The following is a 14,557-nucleotide window of genomic DNA, read 5'->3' as shown; positions in this document are numbered from 1 at the left end:
TGATCATCTTTGTTGCCCTTCTCTGAACTCATTCCAATTTCTCTGAATCCTTCTTAAAGTGTGGTGTCCAGAACTGGACACCATATTTCAGGTGAGGTCTGACCAGTGCAGAGTAGACTGGAACTATTACTTCCCATGATGTAGAATTTATACTTCTACTGATACAACCTAAAATTGCATTTGCCTTTTTTGCAGCCACATCACACTGCTGACTCATATTCAACTTCTGATCATGTACAGTTCCAAGATTCTTTTGCACATTTTGTTGTCAAGCCAGATATCCCCTATCTTATACCTGTGCATTTGATCTGAAAGTCAACCCTTCTTTACATTTCAGGGGATGGTGCGCCAAAAAGAAAAGTTGGGCCCAAAGGCATTCTGGAGAAATGAAGATGGTGGTGGCAGCTGCAACAACCACTTCACCCAATGCTTTTCTTATCCACGCTAGGCTGCCCACTGCCATCCATCCCTGCTACTGCTTACGATGCCTCTGCCTACCCTCCGCCCCCAGGTAAGCTCACTGGGGGGGCCCACCAGGGCAGCACTGGGTGGAATTCCCAGAGGGCATCCTTCCCAGAGCTTTCTCAAACCCAGTGCTGGCCCATTACCTGGTCCTTTCAGCTGAAGACGTGGCAGGTTGACCTGGGACCTTCTGAATGTTAAGCATGCGCTCTACCATTGAGCTAAGTGTGTGGACTTGCTGGAAGTCAACCCCTCTGGCTCCAAAGCCGTTTCCTTTAATTCCAGATGTATGAGTGTTAGTTGGGTCACTCAGTGGTGGGGGGAAAGTACTCTGCATGTGGCTAAGGGCCCCTTTCCTTGTTATTGTTTCCATGTGTTACAGCTCTAAATTGAAAACAAGTTCTTGGACTCAAGCCTGGTGAGTCAAAGTAAGCCTTGGACATTATTCTTAAATATGAGAGGAATCCATGAATGTTAAAAAGAAAAACTGCTATCAGAACAACTTTGGTCATGGAAAAGTTTATAAACATGCGTTAAAATTCCCAATAGTGCTAAAAACAACTTTGGGGTAGGGGTGGGGGGGAGGCTTCTAAAATCAACCGAAAGCACAAACCAAACCATGCAGACGACTGACCAGTAAAAGAGGTTGCAAATTAACTCTGACAGGTGATCATTCAGTGGTTGGCTGCCTTCCCTGGTCACTGGAAAAGGACTGGTGAAGTATTATCATTCTAATCATTTCCTCTCCCCTCCATCACATGTTTGTGATGTGTGTAAGAGAGCTGATTCAAAAGTACAGAAGGGCACATGGCACAGTCCCCTGAGGGGGCTGTACCAGCTTGGAATGCACGAAATAACTGTTTGAAAGAATCCCCTGCATCAAAGCCTCCCTGGAACAGGAAGGCTTATACATCACAAAGGGCGCTTACCTAGACTTCCCACAAAGGCCTTCGCTTTCCATGTGACTTGGGAGAGCCGGCCACACTCTGGGGTATCCCAAAGCTAGCATATCCATAGGGAACTGAACGGAAGATGAAGCCATGTACCTCTCTCAGCATTTGAACTGACTCTCCAAAAACAAAACAAAAGACTTAAATGGGTGCCATTAGGCATCCTAGGCATACAAGAGCAGACAGGGCTCCTCCCACTGTTTCTATTGTTAGAGAAATGCGGTAGGCGTGTCAATGACACTTTGATACATGTTCTCGTGCTAAATTGACTTTATGGGGCAATCCGGATCTAAAAATTGCTAAGAAAATGTTTTTGTGGCGGACGTGGAGAGAGTAGACGATTTTTACTTTGGAGCAACTGGTGGGTGCTGAGGATGAGTTCTTGTCATTTTCTATCTTGCGTGCCAAAAATGACTTGCCAGCTACCGCTGAAAGGCAATACTTGAAAATGCAGCATTTGTTAGTATCGAGTTTTGACCCGGCCGCTTCTATAGCATCAGAGGCTCCATCGTCATTGGAGGCACTTATTGAGGTTGGTCAGGCAAAAGGACCCACAATCCATGTCTATAAATGCTTGTTATTGGTGAATAACTCAGATATACAGGGTTTTAAGCAAAAATGGAATAGGGAACAGGATTGTCCCATTCTGCCTAATCGATGCATTGCTGCTTTGGCATCTTCACCTGTTGCGTCTGTAGATCTTAGGTTGTGTTTGATTCAGCAAAACCATTTGTTTCATGTCTATTGGATGCTGCAGCATCTCTTTAATAAGGGTTTGTCTAATTCAGCTAATTGCTGGCAGTGCAATGCAGCCAATGCTTCTTTTAAACCTATGTTTTGGGAACGTCCACTAGTTGCTTCTTTTGGGGAAGAGGTTATTATACGGACAAATTTTGTACTGGAACAGTCTTTAATATTTGTGGATATACATGCTATTTTAACTGATCTACCTGCTTCTTGGAAATTAACAAATGGTCAAAGTAAATGTTTTCTGCGTGCTCTTTTGACAGCCCAAAGACTGATATTACAAAGTTGGAAGGATAAACACTCACCTCCTATAATCCAATGGATTGAGGACCTTATAAAGCTTTTAATATCTGAACAGGTGGCATATAGATGCTACCTTCGAATGGATACCTATTTGGATATCTGGTCTGCTTTTGTTGAAGCTTATGTATAATTGCTAGGAAGTTGTACTTTCATATATGCATTTAATATGTATTCATTGCTATGGATATATAGCAATCTATGTATGCATATTTTTAAAAAACTGAAAAAATAAGAAAAACTAAACAAAAAACAAGACCAAACTTTTGTGCACCTTCACACATGTATGCAGACTGAAGATACATTTTCAACAAAGAAGACTTTTCTCTTCTCAAGGCTGTGCTGCATGGCATGAGCAAGCATGGGGTGCTGGTCTTCTAATGCAGGGGGAGGCATTTGCAGGGGAGAACCAGCAAAGGGCATATTCCTTCCCATACCCACTGCTTCTCCCTTGCAAAAGGCCATTTGGGCCCTGTTTTCATCCATGCAGTCTGTGCAGGGTTGCCACTGCATGACACGCCAAGCAGCCTTTGGAGACCAAAGGAAGCTACATATCTGCAACAAGTAGCCCTTCAAACTGAAGGAAGTCACTTGTAGCCAGTTCGTATCTGTATTCACATCATTTGAGTACCGAGCACTTCATGATGTAGTAGTAATGGGGGTCTTCAATTTCCCCGATATTTGTTGGGAGACAAATTCTGCAAAACATGGACCCTCCAGGAAATTCCTGACTTGTGTGGCGGATAACTTCCTCCTACAGAAAGTAGAGGAAGGAACTAGAGGATCGGCTATCCTTGACTTGATCCTAACCAACAGAGATGACTTAGTGGGTAAAGTAGCAGTTACAGGAACTCTGGGGGAATGCGACCATGTTGTACTTGAGTTCTTGGTTCTAAGGGAAGCAAAAGCTGAGTGTAGTCAAACGCGTACCCTGGATTTTAGGAAAGCTGATTTTCATAAACTCAGAACAATGATCAGTAAGGTCCCATGGCAAGCGACGCTAACGAGAAAAGGAGTCCAAGATGGGTGGGAGCTTTTAAAAAAGGAAATTCTCAAGGCACAATCACAAACAATTCCAACAAGAAGAAAAGGTGGAAGACAACAGAAGAAGCCAATGTGGCTTCACAAAAAGCTTAGGGATGACCTGAAAACAAAAAAGGACACATATAGGAAGTGGAAAGAAGGCCAAGTAACAAAGGAAGAGTACAGGCAGATAGCACAGAATTGCAGGGATGGTGTCAGGAAGGCTAAAGCTGAGAATGAGCTGAGGTTAGCGAGGGATGCTAAAAAAAACAAAAAGGCTTTCTTCAGCTACGTGCATAGTAAAAGGCAGAGGAAAGAAAGGGTGGTTCAGCTATTAAATAAGGATGGCAAAACGATAACAGATGACAAAGAAAAGGCAGAGGTGCTCAATTCCTACTTTGGCTCAGTCTTCTCCCAAAAGAGGGTCTATGACCCCCCTGGCAAAGGCGAAGTACAGGCTGAAGGGGCAGGATTACAGCTTGAGATCGATAGGCATATGGTCAAGGAACACCTAATTACTTTGAATGAGTTCAGATCTCCAGGGCCAGATGAATTGCATCCTAGAGTCATAAAGGAACTGGCAGAAGAACTCTCAGAACCGCTGTCTATTCTCTTTGAGAAATCATGGAGGACGGGGGAAGTGCCAGATGACTGGAGGAGGGCTAACGTTGTCCCTATCTTCAAAAAGGGTAAAAAGGAGGAACCTGGGAACTACAGACCAGTCAGTCTGACATCAATCCCTGGGAAAATTCTGGAGCAGATGATAAAGGAATCCATCTGGAAGCACCTTGACAACAATGCCGTAATTACTCGAAGCCAACATGGATTTGTCAGAAACAAGTCCTGCCAGACAAATCTGATCTCATTTTTTGATCAAGTAACCTCCCTTGTAGACTGTGGGAATGCTGTAGACATCATATACCTCGACTTCAGCAAAGCTTTCGACAAAGTGCCCCATAATATCCTGATGAGCAAACTAGCTCAAAGTGGGCTAGGTGAAACAACGATCCGGTGGATCCACAGTTGGCTACAGAATCGGACTCAAAGATTGCTTATCAATGGGACCTTCTCAAATTGGGGAGAGGTAACGAGTGAGGTACCGCAGGGCTCAGTCCTGGGCCCAGTGCTCTTCAACATTTTTATTAATGACTTGGAGGAGGAGATGCAAGAAATGCTGATCAAATTTGCAGATGACACAAAATTGGGTGGGATAGCTAATACTTTGGAAGACAGAAACAAAATTCAAAGTGATCTGGATAGACTGGAGCGCTGGGCAGAAAACAACAGAATGACATTTAATAGGGATAAATGCCAAGTTCTGCACCTAGGTAAAAGAAACCAAATGCACAGTTACAAGATGGGGGATACGTGGCTCAACCACACTACAAGCGAGAAGGATCTTGGAATTGTTGTCAATCACAAGCTGAATATGAGCCAACAGTGTGATGTGGCTGCAAAAAAGGCAAATGCTCTTTTGGGCTGCATTAATAGAAGCATAGCTTCCAAATCCCGGGAAGTACTAGTTCCCCTCTACTCAGCACTGGTGAGGCCTCATCTGGAGTACTGTGTCCAGTTCTGGGCACCACACTTGAAGAAGGATGAAGACAAACTGGAGAGGGTTCAGAGGAGGGCAACAAAGATGATCAGGGGACTGGAAACAAAGCTCTATGAAGAGAGATTGAAAGAACTGGGCATGTTTAGCCTTGAGAAGAGAGGACTGAGGGGAGATAGGATAGCACTCTTCAAGTACTTGAAAGGTTGTCACAGAGAAGAAGGCCAGGATCTCTTCTTGATCATCCCAGAGTGCAGGACACGGAATAATGGGCTCAAGTTACAGGAAGCCAGATTCCGGCTGAACATCAGGAAAAACTTCCTGACTGTAAGAGCAATACGACAATGGAACCAATTACCTGGGGAGGTGGTGGGCTCTCCCACACTGGAGGCCTTCAAGACGAGGCTGGACAGCCATCTGTCAGGGATGCTCTGACTTGGATTCCTGCATTGAGCAGGGGGTTGGACTCAATGGCCTTATAGGCCCCTTCCAATCCTACTATTCTATGATTCTTAAGAGAATATGGGAACTGCCTCCACTGGGAAGTCCTCCATTTGAATTAACCTCAGTTGATATAGAAATTCTGTCTGTGATGGCACATCCACATGGTCAAATCATGCGTGTATGTATGACGCTGGCCCTTATTTTCACAGAAACAAAACTAAACCATGGGATAAAGGCATATATTCTTCTCCATTTGTGATAAAAGGACTGTTCATGGCTTTGGTGTTTCCACTGATAAGAAATGCAGACTCTGTGCAAGTTTTGCCACACTGTTCTCTCCTCTCCCAATGCTGGCCATTCTGTTTATTTATTTTGACTTCTTATCTGATGGCTTTGACAATAGTCTTGTGTTCTCACCATGGCTGGACATCCCAGAACAGGAGGGTAAGGAGTGGCTTCCTATTCCTCAGAACAGTTTCTGGTTTCAGCAGATGTAGGATGCGCAAAAAAATAAACCCAAATGAGAATGAAGTATTTGGGAAGTCAGATGTAAAGGACATTTTACATGGATTTCCCTAATTGTATGGGGAATTACTTCAAAACATCATGACCATTGTGGATAAAATGGCCATGCTTTATTTTTATTTTTTGATTGATTGGTTGGTTGGTTGGGTGGTTGACTGACAGACGTCTGAGTAAACATTCATAGGATTATGTTGTCAGTTCCACTGTATCCAGTAGGACCTACTCCCTAATAAATATGTTTAGGATTGCAACCTTAATTGTAAACCATTTTCAGAGTGCTTCTCTCTTTTTTAAAAAATACATTCTTAAAGCAGTCTTACAACTTGTTTTCAGAATGTCACAATTTCAGGACCATTTTCACCAGAATGTTTTGAAGTCACTAATGAACTTTTAAAAGTAGTCATATGAGCACTTCCACAAAGAAACATTAGTTGGGGATTATGGCATTTCCTGGATGTATACCCACTAAAAGGTCCCCCTCAGGAAAGCCTTGCTCACAGAAACCACACAGAAAGATTCCGTAGATTATTAAGTCTCCTGTAAAAACTTCTATGTGAAGATAATTGTGCCAGCTACATGTTACCATTGCTAATGAGAGTCCCCAAATATGCATTTGCCACAGTAACACAAATGCAGTGGCAGAGAGGTACAATAGCAAGGGAGAATCGGGGTGGGAGGGAGGAGTGCTTAACCCTCCACTGCACATCCATCCCTACCCCCTTCTCCTAGCTGAGCTTACTTCTGCATTTCACAGCCCAGCTCCAGAGGGGAAAAAAAATTTAGACACAACCTGATGGAACATTTGCAGTGAAAGGAAACATCCCCACTTACTCATTTGCCCCTGCAAATCCCTCCCCCCGTCCCTTGTCCCCACAAGCTTTATTAGGAAAACACCGGGGTCAAAGTCTTGCCTTTCTCTCTCACAACATCAGTCTTCAATCTGTGAGCTGAGATGGCGTCTTCTGAAATGATGCCCCAGCGATCCCTCCTTTTGGAAATCCAGGCTGGCAAGCCCCTTTCTAAGCAAGTGGTGACATTGTGGGCCAAACCCTTGTCAAACACGTGTTGTCACTAGTGTATCCAAGACCCATTTCGCATGTTGCAAAATCCTTACATGGAAGGCACAGTCTTTACCATGTTTTTTGCATTTTAGAGTAGCTACTTTTATGAGTTATTTCCCACGATGAAGAACTAAGGGTGCAATCCTATGCAAGTTTAGGCAGAAAAAAGGCCTACAATTCCCAGCATGCCCCAGCTAGCATGGTTGGCTGGAGGAATGCTGGGAGTTGTAGGCTTTTTTTTCCTGTCTAAACCTGCATAGGATTGCATCTTTATTGTTCAAAATCCCTTGGGAATTCTAGAATTTCACCCATTAGGTCCTCCATCACCAGTTAATATTTGCTCTTAGTATCAGGAATTACCCCTCTCTGGCTGAGCTAGAAACTTCAAACAGACATAGAAGCTGGGAGTTGGGGGATTCAAGCAAGAGCCAAGAAGCTTTGTCCAAAAAATGAAAAGAAAAGAATAGGCCAAGGCTGTGAGTTTGGGCTCACTGAAACATATGGGTGATTCATACATTACTTACAGATGTACGGGGAGCCACTTCCCATGGTGCTGTGGATCAAGGAACTATGGGGGTGGAGCCAATGACACAGTTCTTATGACAGTAACATTGGCTGGCCTCATGGAATGGAGAGGGCCAAGTTCAGAGGGTGACAGGCCCCACTTGTGGGATTCCTGGAAAAAATGTTACTGGAATAGCATGGGAAAGCAGCTCCCTCCCTGTTGCTAGAACCTTACGAGCTGGCCCTTGAAAGGAAGCTCCAGCGAAATCAATGGGATTTAGTTTAGCGCCCTGTTCAGGAGGTGCAGGACCCCATGCACGGACCCCACCCCAACGTCCCCCGCACCCCAGCTGGCCCCACCCTTCCTGTTCCCACCCTTGTTATGTTGAGCAGCAAACTCTCAAGGGGGCTTCTAATCGTGTTCACCTGAATGCAGGGTTCCTGGTCACGCAAGAGTGTTCTACATATGTTCAAATGAATGCAGGAAGAAGCTCAACATGGCAAGGTTGGGAACAGGGAGGGCGGGAACAGAGATGCTGGGGCTGGCATGCTGACTCATACCCCCATATATGTATCACCTGACCGGGGCTTAATTGTGTTCATGACCAGGATGTCAAGGGCCGCATGTGGACTGCTGGTAACGTGCAACTCAGCGCCAATGGATGTCCAAAACCTGAAAGTAATAAGGATTCTTCCGGTTGTTGACACTGGAGTGTCCCTAGTAAAAGATCATATGGCAGATTTACCTGGCCTGACTGGACTTGGCATGCAGTTTTGAGAAACCATGGTTGGGTGGACCGATGTGGATGCCCTGCTGCTGAGGTCCACGACGGAAGGTGTTGCTGAGGTAGGTTGCTGAAGAGCTGGTTGGTGAGGGCTGTGGTCATGCTGGGCCGGACTGGGTGGAATGCCATTCTCTGAGAGAAACTCTTCCAGGTCCATGTATTCCAATTGGAAAGTATCACCATCATATGGAAGTGTCTTGTCCCATAATGTAGGGCCCAGGAAAGCGGACTGCGGGACAGTAGCACTGTTATTGTCATCATCCAGCTTTTTTTCTTTGTCTTTGTCTTTATAAAATGCTAAAAATGGAGGGGGGGCAGGGAGGGGGAAGAAAAAGTCAGTATTTTCAACTCTGTCAGTATTTTCACAAAGGTATTTTTAAACTCTTTTGTGCAATGAGAAAATGAAGAGCTAATCATTTCACAGTTACTAAGATCTCTCTGTTTCGGGCTCTATGTTTGGTGCAGCATTTAAAAGGGTAAATTTTCAACTCATTAAATCTAAGCATGGTTCCTGCCTCTGCTTTTAATTAACAATTCATCTTAGCTTCGAGCAAATGTAAGCTTCAAACAACAACACTCCAAGTTTTCATCAGAACATTCATACCAGAAGGCAGAATGGGGGAAATCAGAGCAGGAGTTGCTGACAAGGGCACAATCCACCAGGAAGTTGGCTTGCGCAAATCCCACCAAAAAGAATCAGAGCAGTGCAAAATCACAGTGTCACCCTTACGCGGCTTTCTATTTGTTTCAATGAGGCTTAAATGGAAAAAACTTCCCTTAAGAAGACTAGAGCTGAGCTTTTTATTTAAAAGTTTAGTCTTTTTTTAAAAAAAAGTTTACACTCTTTTTTAAAAGCCTAGTTGCCTAGGCCTGAAGAAACAAAACATAACCTGGGTTGTTTGCTGTTTAAAAGCTGTTGAACCTGGCTTACAAGGTGAAGAGCTATACCACTGTCTCTAATGGTAGCCGGGGGAGGGGGGGAGATGATATTAAACTTTTTAATTCCCAAGACAGGACAGTTAAAATTAAGCTAAAATAAACTGGCAAATAATAATGCAATCCTATGCATGTCTACTCAGAAGTAGCTGCTATTGAGTTCAATGGGGTTTATTCCTGGGTAACGGTGTATGGGACTGTACCCTAATAGAGTACACCTCCAAACAGAGGAATCTGCAAACTAAAATATGAAGAAATTGCAAAGACCCAGACAAGCAGGCACAAGCCAAAAGTCATTTATGCGGAAGTAAATCCCATAGATTTTAATGAAACTTTGCTTAGGGTTTCTTAAATTCAACTGAACACCATGAGACTGCAGGTCAAACTACACATTACCCAGGGAAGTTATGATTAGTTCTCCCAATGGTTGTTGTTAAATGAATTTCAGAAGCAATAGAGCGATGGGGAAAGGTGTATTGAACCTCCTTCCTCACTCCTTTGTGGATGGTTTTCCTGATCTAAATCTCCTCCCAACTGCTAGGATTTTTTGAACCTCACATTTGGTTAAAATCAAGAATACAGATGATCTGTTTGCCCCCTTGGAAAGGCATATACCATAGGGGAAATGACAACCTGGGTGGGAGTAGGATTTTTGATTGGGAAAATGGCTTTGGGGAGGAAAGGTTAACACATCCTTTCTCCCTGCCACTGTGATTAAAAATTCAGATTCCCACAGCTATATTTCAGTATAAAAAGTAAAAAGAGATCTAATGAAGGATCTCTCACATAACTGTAGTTTGGCCCTCACTTCCATGTAAACGGACAGTTTAAGACTGAGAATGTAAGAAAGTCATTGTAGCAGTCACTATGCTGGCCAAAGAGGCACACAAAATTTCTAAGAAAGCTATAACAACTTTCTCAAAAGACACAGTGGCCAACATCTTGATATATGTTTTGTTTGAATGTTTACCAACCACAGTTGTTTCTAGGACTGAAAAAGTCTCAGGGTGTCAATAACTGACTGTTTATGATTTGCTATGATCTATTCTCCCCCCACCCCCGAACTTTCCTTTTAGATATACTACCTCCAGGAAAATTATTGATGCCCTTCTTTATGGGTTGTCCTTGTAACTAAATACTGCGTGTCATTCACAAGATGAAAGACTGCAAACCTATGAACACTTTCTTGGGAGTAAGTCCCACTGAAGAAAGTTTGACTTGCTTCAAAGTAAACATGAGTTGGATCAGCCCGTGCAGCAAATATATAAATATCACTGAACTGAACGGAAAAACAACATAAGTGGTAGGTACACAATGTTGCCGAGAAATCAGAGAAATATTGCATGCTGCCCAGTCGACAATTATGAATGAGCACAGTTGCTATGGGATGTGGATTGCAACCTCTATGTTAAAAAAACAATAGCACAAAGTTTATGTCACATACATTCTTAAAACCCCAGAAAGGTGTTGAATTGGACTGAACTAACAGATTTAGAAAAACCTCTTGCAACTTTATTGATTTTAGGATTTATTTGGTAAAGGGTTCTGTTTTGCTTACATGCAGATCCACATAGTTGAAATATATATTGTATATCTCCAGCCCTCAAAACTTTTTAAAATTTGTAGTAGACAGGCTTGAGGCTGTGTGTGTCTATGTGTGTGTATGTGCATGCTTAAATCCATCCCCCATATGAGAGAGAGAAACTGAATATTTTTATTTCTGGCTGCGATCTTAGGCACACTTTCTTGGAAGTAAAAGGTCCATAGAAATCGGTATCACCTCCAAATAAAACGAGTGCAGGAGTTGATTGCTATTTAAAACTACTATGGCTGCAATCTTATACACACTTACCCAGGAGTAAGCCTCACTGAAAGCAGGGACTTGCTTCTAAATAAACATGCACAGGAATACACTGTAAAAATGCTCACACCTTAACTCTCTGTTTTAAATTATGTATCTCTTTAAGAATTAGTGTTCTAACTCGCTTCAAGAAAAAACAAACATCCCTCTTGCCCTTTTTCAACTTGTCGCAGAAATCTCAGATAAGATGATAAAAACAAAAACAAACGTTTGCTTATTATTTCACTATATATCACAGTAAACTAAAGACCAATCCTATACATACTTCGTTGAAAGTGATCCCCATGGCTGCGATCCTATGCACGTTTACTTCAGAGTGCACAGGATCGGGCTGCGCAACTGTCATCCTAGGTACACTTACACGGGAGTAAGCCCACTGAACTGAATGGGGCTTGCCTCCAAGTAAACACACAGGCTGGGGCTGCAGTACTGGAATCGGTCTATGTACCACTGAACTCGCGGCGTAACCCTATGCGTGTTTACTTGGAAGTAAGCCCCACGTCGTTCAGTAGAGATTACTTCCAAAGAATTGAGTAGGCTTAGAAGATTGGAGCCTCAGAGAGCCGAGATATGAACGATTGCTTAGGGATCGCGCTGCGGAGGATTCGCCGCGTTCTGCCTTGCTGGGCAAACTTATTTTAGGGTGATTTTTCCGTGAAACGCAACGCTTCTTCGATGTTGCAGCTTAGCGCGATCGCTACTTTGAACATCCGCGCGCGGTTAAAACGGATTCAATCCGGTGTCAGCGCGGCGGCGGCGGCGCGGCGGCGGCGGGGGGGGGGGGGCTGAGGAAACCTCCTACAAAACGTCTCTCTCCCTCGGTCCCCTGCCCTCGCCCCGACCCCGCACCCAAATCATTCTCACCGTCTTCGTGATGCAGCGGTAGCTTGAGCGGGTTTTCCAGCAGAGATTTCAGCACCCCGTAAGTTGGAGGTAGGAAAGTTGGGTTCAGAGGAAGAGGTCGAGCCATTCTCTGTATGTGTGCGTGTGTCTCTCTCTCTTTCTCGGTGAATTTATGTTTATTTTTTTAAAACCAAGACGGAGCAGGAGGGGGAGGGGGGAGGGGGCGCGATCCCAAACCAATTTTGGGGATTAAAATAATAATTTCAAAAATAGAAAGGGGCGGGTCTTCCTCGACGAGCTTGCTCCGAAGGGATCGGGACGTCCTCTTGCTCTCTTGATCGCCCTTTGCATCAGCAGCAGCAGCAGCAGCAGGAGATGAGAGAGGGAGAAACCAGAAAGAAAGAAAGAAAGAAAGAAAGAAAAAAAGAAAGCCAAGCCAAGCCAGAGGCAACCCTGCCTGCCCGCCAGCCAGGCTGCGCTTTCCAGCGGCTCGCTCCGCCCAGACCCGAGAGCTGCCTGGGGCCACCTGCGCGGCGCTCAGAGCATTTGCACACCCATGTGCCGCGCTGACAAGAATGACGTCAAAGCCCCGCACAAGCTCCTCGGTGGGCGGGCAGGGAGGCACCCGCCAGGCCCCGGAGCTCCGGGCTGCGCTTAAATCCCTGGTTGCCGTCGCCGCCTCAGCCGCTTTTCGTCTCAGTCCGCTCCTTCCCCTAGCGCTTTGCTTCGCTGCTCCTGTGCGGGAGAAGCAAGGAGAGGCGCAGCGGCGGGGGGGCGCTAAGGCGCAGGCCCATGCAGGGCTGGGCAGAGGAACCCCTGCGACGCCCAGCATTGCCCCTAACCTGGCCTGAATCTATCTATCTATCTATCTATCTATCTATCTATCTATCTATCGTATGGCACATTTACATCGCATTACAGTAAAAACAGAGAGCATAATAAACACGAAATGTAAAATATAAAATATAGACAGGAACATTACAAACGTGTGCCTAGGTTACAGATATAGTTTTTTTTTACTTCTGTTGTCACAGCCAAGAAATCAGCAAAGTCTCCACTGCAGGCTCGGTTTTGACACTCTTGTCACTTATATGTTGGTGTATATATAGGGGCCGCGGTGGCTTAGTGGTTAAGACGCTGAACTGCAGACTGGAAGTGAGCTCCCGCCTTCAGTCCCACCTTCTGCCAACCTAGCAGTTGGAAAGCAAGAAACTGCAAGTAGATGAATAGGCACCGCCTCGGCGGGAAAGGTAACAGCGTTCCGTGCACCTCGGTGTTCAGTCATGCCGGCCACATGACCACGGAAGCGTCTTCGGACAGCGCTGGCTCTTCGGCTTAGAAACGGGGATGAGCACCGCACCCTAGAGTCGGACACGACTGGTTGGGGACACCTTTACCTTTACCTTTATATATAGTGACAAACTATATATAGTTTGTTTTTCAGCCCCACAGTCACAATTTGGTGATGTTGTTTTGCCCCATTTATAAAGGGCATCTGCACATCTACCATGACCTGTGATGGGAAGAGATCGAAATAATCAGCTTCACCCAACCCCGCCTATAGCGGTGAGGCCGCCACACACTCCAGCTCCTTGCCCAAGAAATGGCAAATTGAATACCAGGTGGTAATTATCCCAAACCGTAGGACCTACATTTGTTTTGTTTTGTTTCCAACAAGGGCCTCGCCACCGCTTCTTTCAAAGCTGCAGGGACTTCGCCGTCCCTCAAGGAGGCATTTCCCACCACAGAGATGCAGGTGACCAGCCCAGGTCTGGCAATTTTCACAAGCCAGGATAGACCAAGACCTAAAGCGCAAGTAGCAGGCCTCAGCCCTCCAAGCAGTCTGTCCACTTCCTCAGGCTGCACAAACTGAAAGGTATCCATAACATGACTAGATGGTGCCCTAACCCCACCCAGCTGAGACTCTGTCGAAACAATGGCATCCAAGCCGGCGTGAATACGAGCGACCTTATCTGCTAAATGTCTGGGAATTGCTCACAGTGGGCCTTTGAAGGTTCAAGCTGTTGTATTCAAAAGCCTGCACCCAAGAGGCCTTCAACCACCCGAAAGAGCTCTGTTGGACGACACCAAGGAGCTGACATGGTTCTACGACTAGGTTGAGGATGTTTGGGAGCAATCATATTGATAGCCCAAGTCATCTTCTCACTCTAAGTGGTGACCAGGACGTTAGCAGGACTGCCAGCTAGACCCACAGGAAAATCTCCAAGAGACCTCAGAAATCCACCTGGATTGATCAGCCTCCTGCAGCGGACCATCAAACTTGGTCCCCCCCACCCCTGCAGAGGTTACAGGTGGCCTGAAGGTCAAAACTGGTCAATGATCTGTCCATGCCAGTGGAGTCACTACTGGCTCCCCCATCTGCAGATAATTTTCTCCCAATCCAGCATGAAAAACAGCTCCAAAGTTTGCCCAGCCACGTGTGTTGGGCCATATATTATCTGAGAGAGGCCCATGGCTGACATGGCTATGGCAGTGTTAGCACCCTGGGGGAGGTTAGATGGCAGTACCTCCTGCCAGGAGCAGATGTTCCTGCTGCTGTTCCT

At 45.2% G+C, this 14,557-nt stretch overlaps 1 protein-coding gene across 2 annotated transcripts in view; it reads right to left on the bottom strand.

Annotated features, from left to right (window-relative positions):
- The window catches only part of HLF (HLF transcription factor, PAR bZIP family member), a 67,005-nt gene extending 54,381 nt beyond the window's left edge, over positions 1-12,624 (bottom strand). For both annotated transcript variants that reach the window (XM_084837231.1, XM_084837230.1), the window contains exons 1-2: positions 12,015-12,624; positions 8,315-8,650 (exon numbers count right to left, since the gene is read on the bottom strand). In XM_084837231.1, the coding sequence (XP_084693357.1) occupies positions 8,315-8,650; positions 12,015-12,120 (442 nt within the window). In that variant the 5' untranslated portion in view covers positions 12,121-12,624. The remainder of the gene's footprint in view (positions 1-8,314; positions 8,651-12,014) is intronic.
- Positions 12,625-14,557: the final 1,933 nt, after the last annotated feature.

This window comes from Heloderma suspectum, chromosome 2, assembly GCF_057233095.1.
Source record: "Heloderma suspectum isolate Gila_16-S chromosome 2, 16-S_ref, whole genome shotgun sequence".
NCBI classification, from domain to species: Eukaryota; Metazoa; Chordata; class Lepidosauria; order Squamata; family Helodermatidae; genus Heloderma; species Heloderma suspectum.
Note: the sequence above shows the minus strand (reverse complement) of the source record. Positions and strands in the feature narration are given on the sequence as shown.